General features: G+C 41.0%; 1 protein-coding gene across 3 annotated transcripts in view; it reads right to left on the bottom strand.

The window, feature by feature from the left end:
* smc6 (structural maintenance of chromosomes 6) overlaps positions 1–19,512 on the bottom strand; it is a 38,898-nt gene extending 19,386 nt beyond the window's left edge. For 2 of the 3 annotated variants that reach the window (XM_034149046.1, XM_034149047.1), the window contains exons 1-12: positions 19,435–19,512; positions 18,698–18,785; positions 18,270–18,381; positions 17,575–17,680; positions 10,530–10,666; positions 9,755–9,816; positions 8,602–8,682; positions 3,989–4,090; positions 2,964–3,083; positions 2,783–2,878; positions 1,398–1,544; positions 1,224–1,312 (exon numbers count right to left, since the gene is read on the bottom strand). In XM_034149046.1, the coding sequence (XP_034004937.1) occupies positions 1,224–1,312; positions 1,398–1,544; positions 2,783–2,878; positions 2,964–3,083; positions 3,989–4,090; positions 8,602–8,682; positions 9,755–9,816; positions 10,530–10,666; positions 17,575–17,680; positions 18,270–18,381; positions 18,698–18,778 (1,133 nt within the window). In that variant the 5' untranslated portion in view covers positions 18,779–18,785; positions 19,435–19,512. Of the gene's footprint in view, positions 1–1,223; positions 1,313–1,397; positions 1,545–2,782; positions 2,879–2,963; positions 3,084–3,988; positions 4,091–8,601; positions 8,683–9,754; positions 9,817–10,529; positions 10,667–17,574; positions 17,681–18,269; positions 18,382–18,625; positions 18,786–19,434 lie in introns of those variants that run through there. The other variant, XM_034149048.1, reaches the window with a different exon arrangement.
* Between the last annotated feature and the right edge of the window lie 648 nt (positions 19,513–20,160).

Here is a 20,160-nt window from a genome sequence, read left to right as displayed (position 1 = left end):
ATAAAGGAATTACAGCACGGTCACATGACTTCACGTCACCACCGCTAAGCTAAAGGTGGCTAATGTTGGGCTATAAAGGAACTACAGCACGGTCACATGACTTCACCACCGCTAAGCTAAAGGTGGCTAATGTTGGGCTATAAAGGAACTACAGCACGGTCACATGACTTCACGTCACCACCGCTAAGCTAAAGGTGGCTAATGTTGGGCTATAAAGGAACTACAGCACGGTCACATGACTTCACATCACCACCGCTAAGCTAAAGGAGGCTAATGTTGGGCTATAAAGGAACTACAGCACGGTCACATGACTTCACGTCACCACCGCTAAGCTAAAGGAGGCTAATGTTGGGCTATAAAGGAACTACAGCACGGTCACATGACTTCACGTCACCACCGCTAAGCTAAAGGAGGCTAATGTTGGGCTATAAAGGAACTACAGCACGGTCACATGACTTCACGTCAACACCGCTAAGCTAAAGGTGGCTAATGTTGGGCTATAAAGGAACTACAGCACGGTCACATGACTTCACCACCGCTAAGCTAAAGGAGGCTAATGTTAGGCTATAAAGGAACTACAGCACGGTCACATGACTTCACGTCAACACCGCTAAGCTAAAGGTGGCTAATGTTGGGCTATAAAGGAACTACAGCACGGTCACATGACTTCACGTCACCACCGCTAAGCTAAAGGCGGCTAATGTTAGGCTATAAAGGAACTACAGCACGGTCACATGACTTCACGTCACCACCGCTAAGCTAAAGGTGGCTAATGTTGGGCTATAAAGGAACTACAGCACGGTCACATGACTTCACGTCACCACCGCTAAGCTAAAGGCGGCTAATGTTAGGCTATAAAGGAACTACAGCACGGTCACATGACTTCACGTCACCACCGCTAAGCTAAAGGTGGCTAATGTTGGGCTATAAAGGAACTACAGCACGGTCACATGACTTCACGTCACCACCGCTAAGCTAAAGGTGGCTAATGTTAGGCTATAAAGGAACTACAGCACGGTCACATGACTTCACGTCACCACGCTAAGCTAAAGGAGGCTAATGTTGGGCTATAAAGGAACTACAGCACGGTCACATGACTTCACGTCACCACCGCTAAGCTAAAGGTGGCTAATGTTGGGCTATAAAGGAACTACAGCACGGTCACATGACTTCACGTCACCACCGCTAAGCTAAAGGCGGCTAATGTTGGGATATTTCCTTACCTTGTTCTCGCCTTGTTTATTTTCTCCTGAAGATAGTTCTGCTCTCGCTCCGACTCTTTGAATTTGTTCAGAGCCCTAAAATAAACGATCTAAAAAGGAAAGTATTATGTAACGTTAACCAATATTAATGATGCTCACTTGATATATCATATAATCTTATTTCCTGATCAGTACCTCCTGTTCATTGTGCTCTTTGCCGACGACCTTCAGCTGCTCCTTTAACCTCAGATGACCTTCAGAAAGAGCTTCCTGTTCCTGCGTCACACTTTCAATTCTGCTTCTAACGCCCCGCAGCTTCTGCTCTGCTGCTGTGAGCTTAGTCTGTGAGAAAGATAGGAAAAAGAGACATGCATTAGTTAATAAAGAGGTCTATTTATCTTATATAACATGTCTTCTGTCAGACTAGTTGACAGAAAGACATCCAGGAGTTTATTTTACTGTCTTCTCCTATTAGCATTAGCATCACATAACGCCTCATTTGCATGTTTAATCATAAGATGTCAGAAAACTTGTAATATAAGAAATAATTGTGTTAATGTCAGTAATCAAGTGGGAAAGTTTCATGGTGATATTTGGTAGTTAAATATTTTACCCCATTCACCTGCACCTGTGTACAACTATATGAAGTTTACAATTAATATATTTGAAGGCAGTTTCTTTTACATGTTCAAACCATTTTTTATGACATAATTAAGACGAAATATTACCAGTTATTTTCTAAATTTTAAGTTTTTTTAAAGGGGACCTATCATGCAAAATGCACTTTTGTACGTCTTTTATACATGAATATGTGTCCCCGGTGTTCCAGGGAACTCACCAAGTGTCAGAAAACACAACCCTCTCTATTTTCCTCCATACCCAAATCTCTAAAAAAGGGGCTGCAACGGATCTGATAAAAACTGATCCAGATTTGAACACTGTCCTGACGTCAGGATGGTGGCGCTACGGCTATTGGGCCAACTCCACCAATCAGGAGGAGACAGCCACGGCCATTGCCGTTCGAAAGCACTGGAGACGCTGTAGTACATATGCCAGGCCTGTAGATGGTGCTGTTCTCACTGAATCTGCCCAGAGCTAGAAAAATTGTCAAATTGAGCGAAATGAGGCATGGCTAAAATGCATGATCTGTTTGGTATTTTGAAGGAAAAAAAAGTATAAATATGCCTTATATAGGTATGGTCCTACACTATATTATTCAAATATAGCATCATAGGTCCACTTTAAATGACTTTTTTCGTACAAAGATTATAGATCTTTTTCAAATTGAATCAACTCGTATTTTGTCTACATTTTACAACTTTCTCTAATTTCTTTAACCTCCAGAAGAGTTGTTTCTCCTCCTCTCAGCAGAAATCTCCAATAATTCATAAACTCTTCATCACTGAAAACATGCAGAAAATGACTTGTTGGCAGTATTTATGGAGCGATACAAAGACATATCTTGAATCCCCTCATGAACATTTGATAAAGCTTCAAGTTCAGTTTCTTTGACGGAAATCTATGCATTTATTTAACAACATATCACATTTTGTAGGGTTTTAATAAATATATAATCTGACCTGGCAGAGCTTGAGGTTCTCCTGATGTTTCTGATTACTCTCCTCTTTCTCCACGTCCTCCTTTAACCGCTGCACAAACTGCTCCTTATCTCGCACCTGACATGAGGAAACACCGTTAACCACGCTTCCTTTCCTCCTCGATGCACGATGTTTTGTTTCTGCAGCAGCTGCTTCCTCTCACCAGACTCCAGGCCATGTTCCTCTGGAGGCTCGGCAGCAGCTCCTTCATGTCGCTGAAGGAGTACAGCGCCTCGAAGCGCTCCTTCTTCTGCAGGAAGTCCAGCTTCAGGTCCTTCAGAGCCTGAACACAGCAGCACGTTACAGCTCAGCAGAAACAATATGCTGCACATGCTTCAGAGGTGGGAAGTAACCAAGTAGATTTACTGAGTACTTAAGTACAATTTTGAGGTACTTGTACTTTACTTGAGTATTTCCATTTAATGCTACCTTGTACTTCTACTCCGCTACATGTATTTAATACCTTTAGTTACTTTATAGATTTGGATTAATGATGTGAAATATAATCAAGTCTTAAATCACAAGATCTGAGTACTTCTACTTTTACTCAAGTACAGATCTGAATACTTCTACTTTTACTAAATCACAAGATCTGAGTACTTATACTTTTACTCAAGTGCAAGATCTGAGTACTTCTACTTTTACTAAATCACAAGATCCGAGTACTTCTACTTTTACTAAATCACAAGATCCGAGTACTTGTACTTTTACTAAATCACAAGATCTGAGTACTTCTACTTTTACTCAAGTACAAGATCTGAGTACTTCTACTTTTACTCAAGTACAAGATCTGAGTACTTCTACTTTTACTAAATCACAAGACCCGAGTACTTCTACTTTGACTAAAGTAAAAGACACGAGTACTTCTAATAAAAATAAATTGTAATTTTCTTCAGATTTTTCTCTAAAAAGTCTGTATTTCTCAAGTAAATGTCAAGGTATTTGAAAAAAAAAAAATATCGGAATAAATTCAAGATATCTTTCTAAACATAAAAATAAATGGACAGATCTTTTCAAGAATAAAAAGCGAGTTTCTTGATATTTTTTCAGAATCTTTTAAGTAAATATCGAAGTAAATCTTGACTTCATTCTCTAAACAAATTCTGACTTATTAGAAAAATATCTTGAATTTATTCAGATTTTTGCAGCATGGTTTAAATCTGTAATAAACATGAATTGTATGCTCACCTCCTCCTGTCTCTCCACCTGCTGTCTGGTGAGGGTTTTGGTTTGTTTGATGTGAACAAAATCCCTCTTCATCTGATACAGGAGCGTCGCCTTCATGAAGAACTGCACCAGGAAAAAGGTACTTAAACACGAGGGAATATTAAATATTGAATATTATATATTATATCAGCCTCTCAGAGAAACTGAGGATGAATCCATCCAGCCATCTTCTCCCGCTTCTCCGTGGTCGGGTCGTGGAGGTATCAGTTCCAGCAGAGAGCCCCAAACGTTCCTTTCCCCTCATCAACCAGCTCTGACTGGGGGGTCCCAAGGCGCTCCCAGGCCAGAGAAGAGATATAATCCCTCCACCTGGTCCTAGGTCTACCCCTCGGTCTCCTCCCAGCTGGACGTGCCTGGAACACCTTCCTAGGGAGGCGCCCAGGTGGCATCCTTACTAGGTGCCCGAACCACCTCAACTGGCTCCTTTCGACGGAGAAAACCCATCTCGGCCGCTTGTATCCGCGAGATGACGTTGAGATGCGCCGGTGAAGATGGCCGCATTGTCTTTGTGCTCCTCTCCAACTTTGCCCATTTTCGTATTTTGTACATATTTCTTTTACTTTTGCCGTTTTACTTTTAACATGGTTCGCAACATGCTAGCCGACCGCACCTACTCTGCCATACAATATAGCAGAGAGGAACTTTTCCAATTGCGAAACTTCGTGGACAATATTAACCCTCCGACAGACAATGGAGATTCACCATGGCTACCTGTTGCTGTTCTACCTGAGAGACGCAAGAAGAAGACAAAGCGAGGATGCCGGGCCGGGTTGCTGGTCAGACTGAGAAAACGTGAGAATCGGCCCCCTCTTCCGAGTATTCTTCTGGCTAATGTTCAATCCATTGAAAATAAGCTAGATGAACTCAGAAGCCGGATTGCTTTTCAACGGGACATTAAGAACTGTAACGTGTTAATTCTCACTGAGACTTGGCTCAACCCCGCTATCCCGGACTCCGCTATTGTCCCTGACGGATTCTCTATTTTTCGTCAGGACCGGACTGCAAACTCGGGGAAAAGTAAGGGATGCGGTGTGTGTGTAATGACTAACAACAACTGGTGCTCAGATGTGAAGATTATTTCATCGGACTGTTCCGCACAGCTAGAGCACCTCATGATCTCATGTCGGGCCTTCCATCTGCCGAGGGAATTCACATCTGTTGTGATAACAGCAGTGTATATCCCGCCGCAGCCACTCGCCGACAACAACACGGCACTCGATCAGCTGTTTGGGTTTATTGATAAAACCGAGACTTCACGGCCAGATGCGGCGTTCGTTGTGGCCGGAGATTTCAACACCGCCAACATGAAGAAGGTTTTGCCAAAATATTACCAACACATCAACTTCCCGACGCGCGGGGGAAACATACTGGACCATGTTTATTCCCCTTTCCGGAATGGATATAAGGCTCTCCCTCGCCCTCCCTTCGGCAAATCAGACCATATCTCACTACTGTTGTTGCCTGCTTACAAGCAGAAACTTAAAAGGGACAGACCGATAACAAGGACAGTACAACGATGGAGCGAGGAGTCAGATTCAGCACTGCAGGATTGCTTTGCATCCACGGATTGGAGTGTGTTTGAGCACAACAACATCAACACACACACGGACACTGTCATCTGCTACATTGGGAAATGCATCGATGACGTGGTACCGAAGGTTTCTGTACGGACATTCCCAAATCAAAAGCCCTGGGTAAACGGTGAGGTGCGCGGCAAACTGAAAGCGCGCACTCTCGCGCACACAGCGGGAGATTTGGAGGAGTACAGGAAGTCTAGGTATGATCTCCGGAGAGCAATAAAAAATGCAAAGAGACAGTACAAAGAGAAGGTGGAATCTGACTTCAAAGGCTGTAACACTAGGAATATGTGGGCGGGACTAAGGACAATGACTGACTACAAAGGAGCAGCGGGGGGTGCTGCGGGAGTGTCTGCGTGCGCATCTCTCCCAGATGAGCTAAACAGTTTTTTTGCACGCTTTGAGAGCAGCCAGGCTGTGGAGGTACAGAGGGACCAGGAGCTACACTGCCCTTTTGTTTTAAATAGGGCAGATGTGTGTAAATCCTTTAAAAGGGTTAACCCACACAAGGCTCCTGGACCTGATGGCATCCCTGGCCGTGTTCTCAGGGTGTGTGCAGTTCAGCTGGCAGAGGTGTTCACAGACATCTTCAACAGGTCCCTGCTGCAGTCTGTAGTCCCCACATGTCTTAAACACTCCACCATCATTCCTGTCCCCAAAAAGACAATCATCACCTGCCCCAACGACTACCGCCCAGTAGCACTCACCTCCACCATAATGAAGTGCTTTGAGCGGTTAGTCAAATTATTCATCACCTCCTCCCTCCCTGAATCTCTGGACCCCCTGCAGTTTGCCTACAGAGCAAACAGGTCCACAGACGACGCCATAGCCCTCACCCTCCACACTGCCCTCTCACACCTGGACCCGAAGAACAGGAACACATATGTGAGAATGCTGTTCATTGACTACAGTTCAGCATTCAACACCATTGTGCCCTCCAAGCTGGCCATCAAGCTCAGAGACCTCGGGCTCAACAGCGCCCTCTGCGACTGGATCCTGAACTTCCTGACGGGCAGACCCCAGGCAGTGCGGGTGGGAAACATCACATCCTCCACCCTGATTCTAAACACCGGTGCCCCTCAAGGCTGCGTGCTCAGCCCTCTCCTCTACTCCCTGTTCACCCACGACTGCGTGGCCACACACAGCTCCAACACCATCGTGAAGTTTGCTGATGACACGACCGTCATCGGCCAGATCACAGACGATGACGAGACGGCATACAGAGAGGAGGTCGAAAACCTGACATCTTGGTGCCAGGAGAACAACCTCCATCTCAACATCAGCAAAACAAAGGAGCTGATTGTGGATTACAGGAAGCAGCAGGGAGAGGGACACGCCCCCATCGCCATCAATGGGACTACGGTGGAGAGAGTCAAAAGCTTCAGGTTCCTTGGGGTCCACATCACTGAGGACCTGACATGGTCTCTTCACACCACCACCATCACCAAGAAAGCTCGACAGCGGCTCTTCTTCCTCCGCAGGCTGAGGAGGTTCAAAATGGATTCCAGGATACTCTGCAACTTCTACAGGTGCACGATAGAGAGTATCCTGACTGGCAGCATGACGGCCTGGTACGGCAGCTGCACCGACCTCGATCGTAAGGCTTTACAGAGGGTGGTGAAAACTGCACAGCACATCACCAGGACGGAGCTGCCATCCATGGAGGACCTTTACTCCCAGCGGCTCAGGAAGAAATCACTACGGATTATCAAAGACCCCCATCACCCCAGCCACAAACTGTTCTTTCTGTTGCCGTCTGGCAGACGTTACCGCAGCATCCGGGCAAGGACAAGAAGATTCGGAGACAGTTTCTTCCCGCGGGCAGTGAGACTGTTAAACAATTGAACTGTTGAAACAACATCAAACATTCAACTGCTACTCAGTAGTATGTATCTAATACCTAATATATATATATCATTCCAATAACTTGTATATAGACTCATACTGCACTATTCCACATCATAACTTTATTTCATTTTTATAACTATTATTATTTTTGTATTGCTCTTGCTCTTATTGTTATTATGTTATGTTATTATGTTGCATTGTTGGAGAAGCCTGTGACATAAGATTTTCAACTGCATAATTACTCTGTAGCTATGTCAGATTGACAATAAAGAACCTTGAACCTTGATCTCGTTCTTTCGGTCATGACCCATCCTCATGACGAGGTGAGGGTAGGAACGGAAATGGCCCGGTCGACAGAGAGCTTCTGGCTCAGCTCTCTTTTCCTCACACGGTGCGGTAAAGCGACTGCAGTACCGCTCCCGCTGCTCCGATTCTCCGGCCCATCTCACGCTCCATTGCTCCCCCACTCGAGAACAAGACCCTGAGATACTTGAACTCCTTCACTTGGGGTAAGGCCTCATTCCCTACTTGGAGTGGACAGTCCATCGGTTTCCTGCTGAGAACCATGGCCTCAGATTTGGAGGTGCTGATCCTCATCCCAGCCGCTTCACACTCGTTGTGAACCGATCCAGTGAGAGCTGAAGGTCACAGACCGATGAAGCCATTAGAACCACATCATCTGCAAAAAGCAGTGGTGCTGTCCTTAGTCCACCGAACTGCAGACCCCCTCCCCCACGACTACGCCTCGAAATCCTACCCATGTATATTACAAACAGGATTGGTGACAAAGCGCAGCCCTGGCGGAGGCCAACCCTCACCGGAAATGGGTCCGACTTACTGCAGAGGACCCGGACACAGCTTTCGCTTTGGGAGTACAGAGATTGGATGGCCCTGAGTAGAGACCCCCCTCACCCCATGCTCCTGCAGCACCTCCCACAGTAACTCCCTGGGAACCCGGTCATACGCCTTCTCCAAGTCTACAAAACACATGTAGACCAGATCAGAGTACTCCCAGGCCCCCTCCAGGATCCTTGCGAGAGTAAAAAGCTGATCCGTCGTTCCACGACCAGGACAGAATCCGCATTGTTCCTCAATCTGAGGTTCTGACCCTCCTTTCCAGTACCTTAGAGTAAAGGATGAATAATGCACCTGGTATTTGTCTGATTCACTCTTTGAATGCAGGAACTGTTTACTCATCTCCTGGTTCAGGATGGACACGGGGTTATCCAGCTTTAAACATAAAAAAAAAACATATTGTTTATTGCAGTAAATACATTTAAAAAAGGCCTGAAAATAACATTAACGCATGCACTCAAGGATAAACATCTGCAGAATAAAAGAGGAGGACTTTCTTTGATATTTTGGGTCAGCGGTCAAAATAAAAGTGGTAACATTAATAAAAAACATGCACTGAAAAAGGAAGAATCCCCGACACACCAAGCTGACACCAAAGAACACGTCCCGACGGAACACGACTGTTGTGTCGCTTCACGTCTCCTGCATCTTGGCCAGGGGCGCCGTAAGGGGGTGAAAAGTTAGGACGATTCTAAGGGCCCGTGACTGACAGGGGCCCAAACCATTTTAGAACATTAAGAAAAAAATGTTTAAGTAACCAATGTGATTATCTTTTCAAGGGGCCCAAAATCCCTGGCGGCGCCCCTGGTCTTGGCCAACAGTCGCACTGGAACACACCGCAAAGACTTCAGCCGACGGCCAAGTAGCACGTACGAACTGCGCATGCGTGAGTGGCAATAACTCTCCTTACCAGCAGGCGGCGGTAGTGTGTATTTGTTATTCAAAAGAGGCAACAACCGGAAGACAGACTGCGTGATAACCGAGAGAAGAAGAACAGACTGCGTGATATAAACAAACAACAAATAGCGTGCGTTCCATGTTCACTCTACAACGAGAAGCTCACGGGGCTTTCCCCAACCTGTGTCGAGAGCTGGAGTTAAATGAAATCTCACATTTGCCTTCTTAATAGTTTGTTTGGGTCCCTCACTTCCGTTTCGCTTCTCATGCACTGATTCGCTAAGCTGAACAGCCAATCAGAGTGATTTCTTTAGCCGACAGCCTACCGATTCAACACGTTGAATCGGGAGCGGAAGGTGTCGGCACGACCGAAAAGACACGACAGGGCGGGACACACCAATCTGAGTAGGGCGACAGGACGCTCATCGACATCTATCGACATCTATCGACGCTGAAAATCGGCTTGGTGTGTAAGGAGCTGAAGGAAAAATAAATGAAGGATATAAAAAAAGTGAAATATGTAAATTTATAATGAAAACGGAGTTAGTACCTGGATGTTAAAGTGGTCCAGAATGGAGGTCAGCTCCTCCTTCTTGTTCGAGATAAGCTGTCCTGAAATTATAATTAAAGAATTATTTAATTAATGAGGATTAAACCTTACATTAAATATTATTATTAAAAACTGAAATATTAATTCAATGAATCCAGTAAAAGAAAATATAATTTGAACATTTAATTAAAATGTTTTTTCTTAATACTTCTTTTCATATAACTTTGATTTCATAAAATCTACTTTATTTCACATTTTGTTTTTATCGTAATGCAGAACGATTTAAATGTAATGAGTTGTAGTTGAGAAGATTATTAAAAACCTAAAGCGTTTTTTGGACTTATATTCAGAAAAACATGATTACGTTTTTACTTTACGGCACGGGTTTTATTTAAATTTTAGAAACACTAAAACGCCAGGACACATTTCTAGTCTTTTTTTATAAATGACAAAACAAGAGCAGTATCTATTCAAGTGATTTTATGTCTATTTATAATCATTTGATGTCCCTTTGAAGTCATTAAGTGTCTTTTTAAGTATTTTATAGTCACTTAAAGGTCCTTTTGTGTCATTTGCTGGTCATTTTGCATCTTTTTAAGTCATATGTCTACTTAGTCATTGTGTGTCTTTCTAGTCAATATGTGTCTTTGAGTCATTTTGTTTCTCTTTGTAGTTATTTAATACCTCTTTGTAGTCATTTTGTATCTTTTAACTCATTTAATGTCTATTTAAAGTAATCTTGTGTCTCTTTAGTACACAGTATGCCAGTAATCACCCGTTTTGCTCTTCAGCTTGCAGGTCCGGCTGCCATCGCTGAAGATGCGTCTCTCGATGGAGATGCTGTCTCCGTAGACGTCTCTTTTAAAAGCGTCCAGTCCTCTGTTTCTTAGCGTCACGGTGATTTCTGCAGAACTACAGAAAACAAAATATATACATCTTTCCAATTTCCACCAACATAATAAAGCAAGGCTTCTCAAACTCGGACCGAACTGCAAATCAATCCGGACCGAACCCTGTGTCCCATTATAAACAATACAAATTATACAAAATAAAAACTTTCTGATTCCGATGTAAATTAATGTATATTTTCTTGTGTCTGACGCGTTGTGAGAATGAACGTGCATATACATTTACTTGTGTGCGCGAGCGTGACACGCATTGCAGACCGCAAGTTAACCCGCAAGTTTACCTTGACTTTCTAATGCTTCCAATGCCTTTTTTGCCGAGGTTCAAGGCATTGACTACAGACAAACAGTGCCATTTCTCCCACTAGTTCAAGCCACTGTGTGTATACGCCGTTTGCCGACAGGCAAGTGCTCGGACCAGAAGGGGGCCCCCAAAGGCAAGGCAAGGCAAGTTTATTTATATAGCACATTTCAACACAAGGCAATTCAAAGTGCTTTACAAAAATGAAAGACATTAATAGCATACAAGAAACATATTATGAAATGATATTAAAAAGGCTTTTGATACTGTGAACCATACTATACTGCTACACAAATTAGAACATTATGGCATAAGGGGTCAAGCCAAAGAATGGGTTAAGAGTTATCTGATAAATAGGCTACAATATGTGGATATAGACGAGGCAAAATCAAACAATCTTCCTATAACATGTGGAGTCCCTCAAGGATCAATGTTAGGTCCAAAACTGTTCCTGATTTATATTAATGACATAATAAACACCTCCGACATGTTAAAATTCATTTTGTTTGCCGATGATACCACCATTCTCTGCTCCCATCATAATCTTGGTGATCTTGTTACAATTGTTAATGCAGAATTAGAAATACTATGCAACTGGTTTGCAGTTAATAAATTATCCCTTAATGTGGCCAAAACAAATGACATGTTATTCAATACAAAGTTAGAGTAGAAATGACTGTATTATACGGATTTGCAATGCTGAGATAGAGAAAATTGGTGCATGTAAATGTTTAGGACTCATTGTTGATGAAAAACTCAACTGGAAGCACCATATAAATTATGTACAAACTAAACTGTCAAAAACAATAGGTATTTTGTATCGTACTAAGAACATTCGAGGAAAAAATACTCAGAACTCTTTATAACAGTCTATTTCTCCCTTACCTTTATTACTGCTCCGAAATATGGGGAAACACGTACTCAACAAATCTACAAAAAATAATAACATCTCAAAAAAAAGTATTACGAATAGTCTGTGGTGTTGGTAAATATGAACACACAACTCCCATATTTAAAAAACTCAATCTATTCAAATGTGTTGATATAGTTAAGCTTAAAACAGTACTGATTATGCACAACATTTTCCATAACAAAATGCCTACTAACATTCAAAAGCAGTTCCAAACCACAGTCAGGAATCCTAACTGGTTGTGTAGCAAGCCCTGTAGAACAACCATCAAATCACACAGCTGATCCATAATCGGAGTTAGAACGTGGAATGGACTTCACCCAGACCTTTCAAGTATTACTAGTCATCAACAATTCAAAACTAAAGTAAAAACAATTCTATTTGCAGATTACTCCAGCTAACAAATATTGGATATTCCCAGTATTATTTATATATGCATTTACTTTTTTTCTTGCCCTAACTTTTATTTTATTTATTTATTTTTCTCCAGTTTTCTTTATTTCTTTGTACTCCTTAATTTCTATACGTTTTTGACTAAATAAATGCCATTGTTATATTGATGCTAATGATGATGCATGGGAGGGCTACTCCCTATAAGCTATGCTTCAGCCCTCCCGCTTCTACTAATTTTGTTCATTTGTGTGTATGAATTATACGTTTTTGTTTTTGTATGATTTTAGTAGAATAAATAAAAAATATCTAAAACACTAATTTAAAAGTAATGATACATGAATCACAGTTACAGTGCAGTGTGAGATACACACATCTGAACGAACCCCCCTTTGGAAAATTATAATCTGACCCCATTTAGTTTTCGCCAAAACTATTCCTCTTTTTTATTTTTAAATGCACATAGTTAAGTTTACCTTGTCTTTCTAGGACTTTTTTGGTATCCTCCGTGAACCAGGGTCTTGAAACCAAAACTAATTCCTGTACCCCATGGTACCTTTTTAGTTTGCGCCAAAACTATTCCTCTTTTCTTTAAATGCACATTAGTTAAGTTTAAGTTGTCTTTTCTAGGACTTTTTTGGTGTCCTCGCGAACCAGGGTCTTGAAACCAAAACGGCAAACGTAGGGGACTTTAACCCCAATAATGACTTTAACTACCTTTGGGGGGACTCAACACAAGGCAATTCAAAGTGCTTTACAAAAATTAAAAACATTAAGAAAATGGCATTAAAAAGCAAAGATCATAAAAGTTACAGTGCAGTTTAAGATATGAATATATCAATTAAAAGCAGCAGCAAAAAGAAAAGTCTTCAGCCTGGATTTAAAAGTAGTCAGAGTTGCAGCGGACCTGCAGGTTTCTGGGAGTTTGTTCCAGATATTTGGAGCATAATAACTAAAAGCTGCTTCTCCATGTTTAGTTCTGACTCTGGGGACAGAAAGCAGACCAGTCCCTGAAGACCTGAGAGTTATGGATGGTTCATAATTTAGCAGTAGGTCAGACATGTGTTTTGGGCCTAAACCATTCAAAGCTTTATAAACCAGCAGCAATATTTTGAAATCAATTCTTTGACACACAGGAAGCCAGTGTAAAGACTTCAGAACAGGAGTGATGTGAGTTCTTGCGTACCATGCTGTGAATGGATCTGGCCCTTCCTACATCCAGGACATGGTTAAACCATACACCCCAGCACGTGCACTCCGATCTGCATCGGCCAAACGGCTCGCTGCACCCGCACTGCGAGGGGGACCCAAGTTCCCATCAGCAGAAACACGTGGGTTTGCTATCCTGGCTCTAAAATGGTGGAATGAGCTCCCCATTGACATCAGGACAGCAGAAAGCTTACACATCTTCCGGAGCAGACTGAAAACTCATCTCTTTCGACTCCACTTCGAGCGATAGAATCACTATCAAAGCACTTATATACTAATAAAGGACTGGCTTATCTAAAGCTAGTTGAGTAGCACTTGAAATGTTTTGGCTCTATGAAACCTGATGTACTTATATGATTCTGTTTTCTTCAAGTTTGTATCTTGTTGGTCGAATGCACTTATTGTAAGTCGCTTTGGATAAAAGCCTCAGCTAAATGTAATGTAATGAAATGTGATCCACTTTCTTAGTGTTAGTGAGGACTCGAGCAGCAGCGTTCTGAATTAGCTGCAGCTTTCTAATAGATTTTTTAGTGAGGCCTGTAAAGACACCATTGCAGTAGTCCAGTCTACTGAAGATAAAAGCATGGACAAGTTGTTCCAAATCCTGCTGTGACATTAGTCTTTTAACCCTAGATATGTTCTTTAGGTGATAGTAGGCTGATTTAGTAACTGTTTTAATGTGACTGTTGAAACTCAGGTCAGAGTCCATGACTACACCTAGAGTTCTGGCTTTATCTGTTGTTTTGAACATTGCAGACTGAAGCTCAGCGCTAACTTTTATACGTTCTGCCTTGGCTCCAAAAACCATTACCTCAGTTTTATCTTTGTTTAATTGGAGAAAGTTCTGACACATCCAGTCATTGATTTGTTCAATGCACTTACTCAGTGTTTGAATTGGAGCATAATCTCCTGGTGAAATTGTTACGTACATTTGTGTGTCATCCGCATAGCTATGGTAACTTATTTTGTTGTTTTTCATTATCTGAGCCAGTGGTAGCATGTAGATGTTAAAGAGAAGAGGCCCCAAGATGGAGCCTTGAGGTACCCCACATGTCATATTTGTCAACTCAGATGTGTATTTACCTATAGAAACAAAGTTTTTTCTGTCCTTTAAGTAGGACTCAAACCAATTTAGAACTGTTGCCGAAAGTCCCACCCAGTTTTCCAGTCGGTCTAGTAATATGTTGTGGTCAACAGTGTCAAACGCAGCACTGAGATCTAATAATACTAACACTGAAGTTCTGCCACTGTCTGTGTTTAAGTGGATGTCATTGAAGACCTTTACAAGAGCAGTCTCAGTGCCGTGGTTTGGATGAAAGCCTGACTGGAACACATCGAAACAGTTATTTAAATGCAAGAAATTACTCAACTGTTGAAAGACAACTTTTTCAATGATTTTACCTAGAAATGGCAGGTTTGATATGGGCCTGTAATTGTTCATTACTGAACCATCTAGATTATTCTTTTTTAAGAGCGGTTTAATGACTGCAGTTTTCAGAGCCTGTGGAAAAACACCTGAGTGAAGAGATGTGTTTACTATATGAAGTAGATCTGAGGCCATGCAAGGAAAAACATCTTTGAAAAATCCTGTTGGAATAATATCAAGGCAGCAGGAGGAGGATTTCAGAAGTTGAATAATGTCCTCTAGGTTTTTATCATTAATCTGATGGAATTGTGTCATGGTGTTTGAATTGATATTAGGTGGACACAGGGACAACACATTTGCTGTACCTGATGCAGAGGCACTGACTGCTTGTCAGATTTTCTGAATGTTGTCAGTGAAGAAGGCAAAATCATTGCACGCCCTGGTGGATAGAAATTCAGAGGCTACTGACACTGGGGGGTTAGTTAGTCTGTCGACGGTAGCAAACAAGGCACGTGCGTTGTTTTTGTTTTTGGCAATGATATCAGAGAAGAAAGACTGTCGTGCGTTTTTCAATTCCAAATTATAAAGGCCAAGTCTCTCTTTATAGATTTTAAAAAACCTGAAGATTTGTTTTTCGCCACCTACGTTCAGCTTTTCGACACTCTCTTTTTTCTGTTCTCACGGTCATGGCCTTTCTACATGGAGATATTTTCTTGCTAATCACTTCCTTTACCTTAGTTGGAGCAATGGCATCTATAATCTTTTTAATTGTTGAATTAAAATGATCTACTAGCTCATTTACTGAGATGTTAGCAGGGGCAAGTGTGGAAGAAATATTCTGAGTAAACATTTCCCTAGTATTTTCAGTTAAATATCGCTTTGTGGTTACCTCTTTCTGAACATTTGTGTGAACAGAAATAGAGCTCTCAAAGGAATGATCAGAGAGCGCAACATCAGTCACCTCAACCTTAGAGATATTCAGACCCTTTGAGATCATTAAGTCCAGAGTGTGCCCCTTATTGTGCGTGGGCTCCGTCACATGCTGAGTCAGTCCATAGTTATCAAGAACACAAAACAGTTCTTTAGCCCCTCTGTCCTGGGGGTTGTCAACATGGATGTTAAAATCACCAACAATGACTAGACGGTCAAAGTCAATACACACTATAGACAGCAGTTCAGTAAAGTCATCAAAAAAGCTTGCACAGTATTTGGGTGGTCTATAGATATTTAGGAACAGAGCTCGAGAGGAGCATTTCAGCTGAAGGGCCACATATTCAAAAGAAGCAAAGTCCCCATAAGATGTCTTCCTGAATTGAAGGGAATCATTAAACAAAATAGCAACTCCACCCCCTTTCTTATGCATTCTTTCCTGACTCATAAAACTAAAGTTGGGAGGGGTTGATTCGATAAGAACAGCTGCACTGTTATTTTGTTCAATCCAAGTTTCCGTTAAAAACATAAAATCCAGATTGTGCTCAGCGATAAAATCATTGATTAAAAACGTTTTTCCTGCCAAAGACCTGACATTTAATAAAGCTAGTTTAAGTTTGTTAAATACACTATCAGTCAGATTTTTTGTGACAAGCTGTGGCTGACATGGAATCACTGCTGAATTTGATAACCTCACACAAACGTTTGAGCGCTTCCTGTTTCTAAGCTGATTCACCAATCTTAATCTATTACCTATCAACACAGATATCAGCAAAGCTACTGGCAGGCAGGGCCCCGGCATGTGCTGGAAAGAGTTGAGAGTGCCATACGCCCTTGAGCCTGGACCCAGCACATATCAGTAAGAGATTGCTGCGTTTTGTACACACATTCTTATCAGGCTTCGGTGACCGCAGATGGTGTCTTGAAGGGGGGGGAGGTGGTTGACATAGGCACGGTGATGAAGACGGGGGAGATGGTGCGCGTCTCTTAAGTATAATAAAATAAACTTATAGTATAATAAACTTCTGCTTGTCTTATATATTGTCTCCCGTGACCCGTTCCAAGTTAAAATGATATAATAACTACGCTCTAGTTTTTCTTATCGGAACAAGGCTTCATGATATCCTCCACAACAGCTATATAAACACTACAAAACTGATTTTGACAATTCTTGCCAAGTCTGAAGGTCTCTAAAAGAAAAAGTGTATAATTGGGTGTTCGGGTCTGGGGAGACCCAGCAGCATGTTTTGGGTGACTCGGGGTCAAATTTGGCCCAATCAAGATTCATCTTTGACTTTAGACACCCCCCCCTCATACACTGTAACAATACTTTTTCACAACATGCACCTGGTCTCCCCTCCCTCTGCCCCCCTCCCCCCACGGGAACTCGACCTTTCTCAAAGAATATGTACACTAACACTTGAACCTGAACACACACATGCACGTGTGGTAAACTACATTTAAGAGAATTACCTTATTTTCTCTGTTAATTGCAGACTTCTTTTTCATAAACCAACCACTCAAACTTCACAATAGCCAAGATTTTCCTCATAAATTTGAGTTTGTATCTTGTAAACATACCCCTTAAATTACAGAGATGATGCACGTTGTTTTTTGGAAATGTGTGAGTGGTTTTACGTCAATTTAAACAACTACATTTAAGAGAATAACCTTATTTTTCTGTTAATTTGTGACTTCTTTTCATCAATTCCCTTCGTATAGTTCTCTGTATGTGGCCCTCGGTGAAAAGAGTTTGGACACCTCTGCCTGTAATAAAGGATCTAAAAAGGTATAATATTGTGTCTTTACGTCTCGCCGGTCTTCACAAAGTCCTTCACAGACGTCCCTCTGTTCGTGTCCGTTGCTTTTCCTCCGAGACCGACGATCAGAGCCGTCAGAATCGCACTCTTCCCACCTGAGGAGTACAATTAAAACCAAGGTGTTAAATAAATCACTGCATGGAGAGCGAACCACAGCTAAATCAATATATATCAAAACACCCCCCATTTTCTGTTTCCTGTGTTTTGTATTTTTCAGCTTTTTGTGGGAAAAACTTTTTCAGTTTCTGCATGATTAAAAATTGTAATTAAATATTTTCAAATTAAACTAGATAAGCCAAAAACGGCGGTATTTATAATCCCGGTTCTTACTGCCATTGATTAATTACTTTATGAAGAATCATCTGGAAATATTTAACGTATCTTTTTAAAGAAAAACACAAATTATTTTAATTGGATTCAAACTAAAGGAATTAAGTTTAAATAGATAATTCTTAGACGGTTAATTGATTAAAACCTTCTTTTTTTTTAAACCCTATACACATTTATTTCTAATTATAATTTTTTTTTAATTACATGTTTTACATATGAAAATAACAATTATTCAGGTTTTAGTGGAATTTCTTTTTCCGTTTCTGCATAATTAAAAACTTAAATTAAATACTTTAAATTAATCTACACAAGCCAAAGACAGCGTGATATAAAACGGTATTTATAGGTTCTCACTGCCGTTGTTTCCCACGATGAAGTTGACGTTGGGTCCGAACTGGAAGGGTCCGAGCAGACGGTGACACATGAAGTTCTTCAGAGCGATGCTCTCGATCAGACCAATGTCCCCCTGATAACACACAGGGAATACACAAACAAATACTGCAAGAATAAATACATAAATACATAAATACACGAATGAATACAAAAAACTCATCAATTCATATAAAGGTAAAGATGTGAACATATTATTAATAAATTATTTAATAAAAGATAAAAAATATGTAGCGGTGAAAATATTCTGAATTATGCAACAGAAATAAAGATGGATCTCTCCACAGCAGCACATGGATCAGCTCCTGGTATGAACATACATGAAACCCTGAGGATGGGAACATAAATCCCACGACCTCTCGTTGATGCCTTTAATAAATCAGAAGTGTCACCGTGTTGCTGGAGTCTCTCTCGTCAGAAACCCTCCGTCTCTTCCCCCCCGACACCATCACTCCTCCTCTGCTCTTACTCATCCTGAACCTGCACACAGAACATCATGTCAGATACCCAGGTCTTGTACTTGAGTAAAAGTAGAAGTACTCAGATCTTGTACTTGAGTAAAAGTAGAAGTACTCAGATCTTGTTCTTGAGTAAAAGTAGAAGTACTCAGATTTTGTACTTGAGTAAAAGTAGAAGTACTCAGATGTACTTGAGTAAAAGTAGAAGTACTCAGATCTTGTACTTGAGTAAAAGTAGAAGTACCAGAGTGTAGGAATACTCTGTTACAGTAAAAGTCCTGCATTCAAAATGTTCCTCAAGTAAAAGTAGAAAAGTATTATCATCAAAATATAGTGAAAGTAGCGACAGTAAAAGTAGTCATTGTGCAGATTGGTCCATTTCAGAATAATATATATGATATGTTTTATAATGATTGATCATGAAAGTGTTCTCAAAGCTGGTAAAGGTGCAGCTAGTTTGAATGACTTTGTATACTGCAGGGTAGCTTGTGGATTTACTCCAGGTGGAACTAAAGTCTGATTTAACACTTGGTTATATTTCACAACATTCATCCACACTCGAGCAGCAGGTGCATTAAAACCCCACTTCCGGTGCACTTTGGATTCACACACAACAAACAAAGAAACAAACAAAGAAACAAACAAATAAAGTAAACTTTAGAAGAGTTTACCGTGCTGTTGAAGTCCAGGCTGCAGAAATATCTCGTGTTCACAGTCAGAGATATTTTTATTCACTTCCTGTCTCTGAGCTGTTTCTTCACTTCAGATACGGAACCGGAGCTGCGCGCTGATTGGCTGAAACACCTGCTGTGCGTCGGTCATCAAAACAGACACGTTTTATTTTGAAATGTACATTAAAATGTCACGATTCAGACTTTAAACAGTGCAGGAGTTGTACTTTAACACATTTACACATATAAAAACAATCTGTTTGATATGTTGCATGCATTTTTAAAGACTTTATTTATAAAAACCTAACGTTTTATTTTGAAATGTATGTAAAACATTTTGGACATTTAATGAATAAAATATACATTTTTATTTAGTTTTTTAATTAAAATATCGAATTAAATCTTGCAGTTGTTGCAAAAATAACCCATATAACACATTTAAACACATAAAAACAATATGTTTGATATGTTGCATGCATTTTTAAAGACCTTCTTAAAGAAAAGCTCACGTTTTATGTTGAAATTTAAATAAAAAGGTCGCAATATTGACTTTTAATCGTGCTGAATATAAAGTATAGGACATGCAAATACATGTAGAGTATAATACACAGCCTGTTTGAGATGCTGCATTTTCGAGACTTTATTAATAAAACCTTACGATTTATTTTGAAATTGTAATGAAAAGGTCACAATTAGTACTTTTAACCGTGCAACATGTGGAGTGTA

Source organism: Trematomus bernacchii, unplaced genomic scaffold (genome assembly GCF_902827165.1).
Source record: "Trematomus bernacchii unplaced genomic scaffold, fTreBer1.1, whole genome shotgun sequence".
In the NCBI taxonomy this organism is placed as follows: domain Eukaryota; kingdom Metazoa; phylum Chordata; class Actinopteri; order Perciformes; family Nototheniidae; genus Trematomus; species Trematomus bernacchii.
This window is presented reverse-complemented; position numbering and strand designations above follow the sequence as displayed.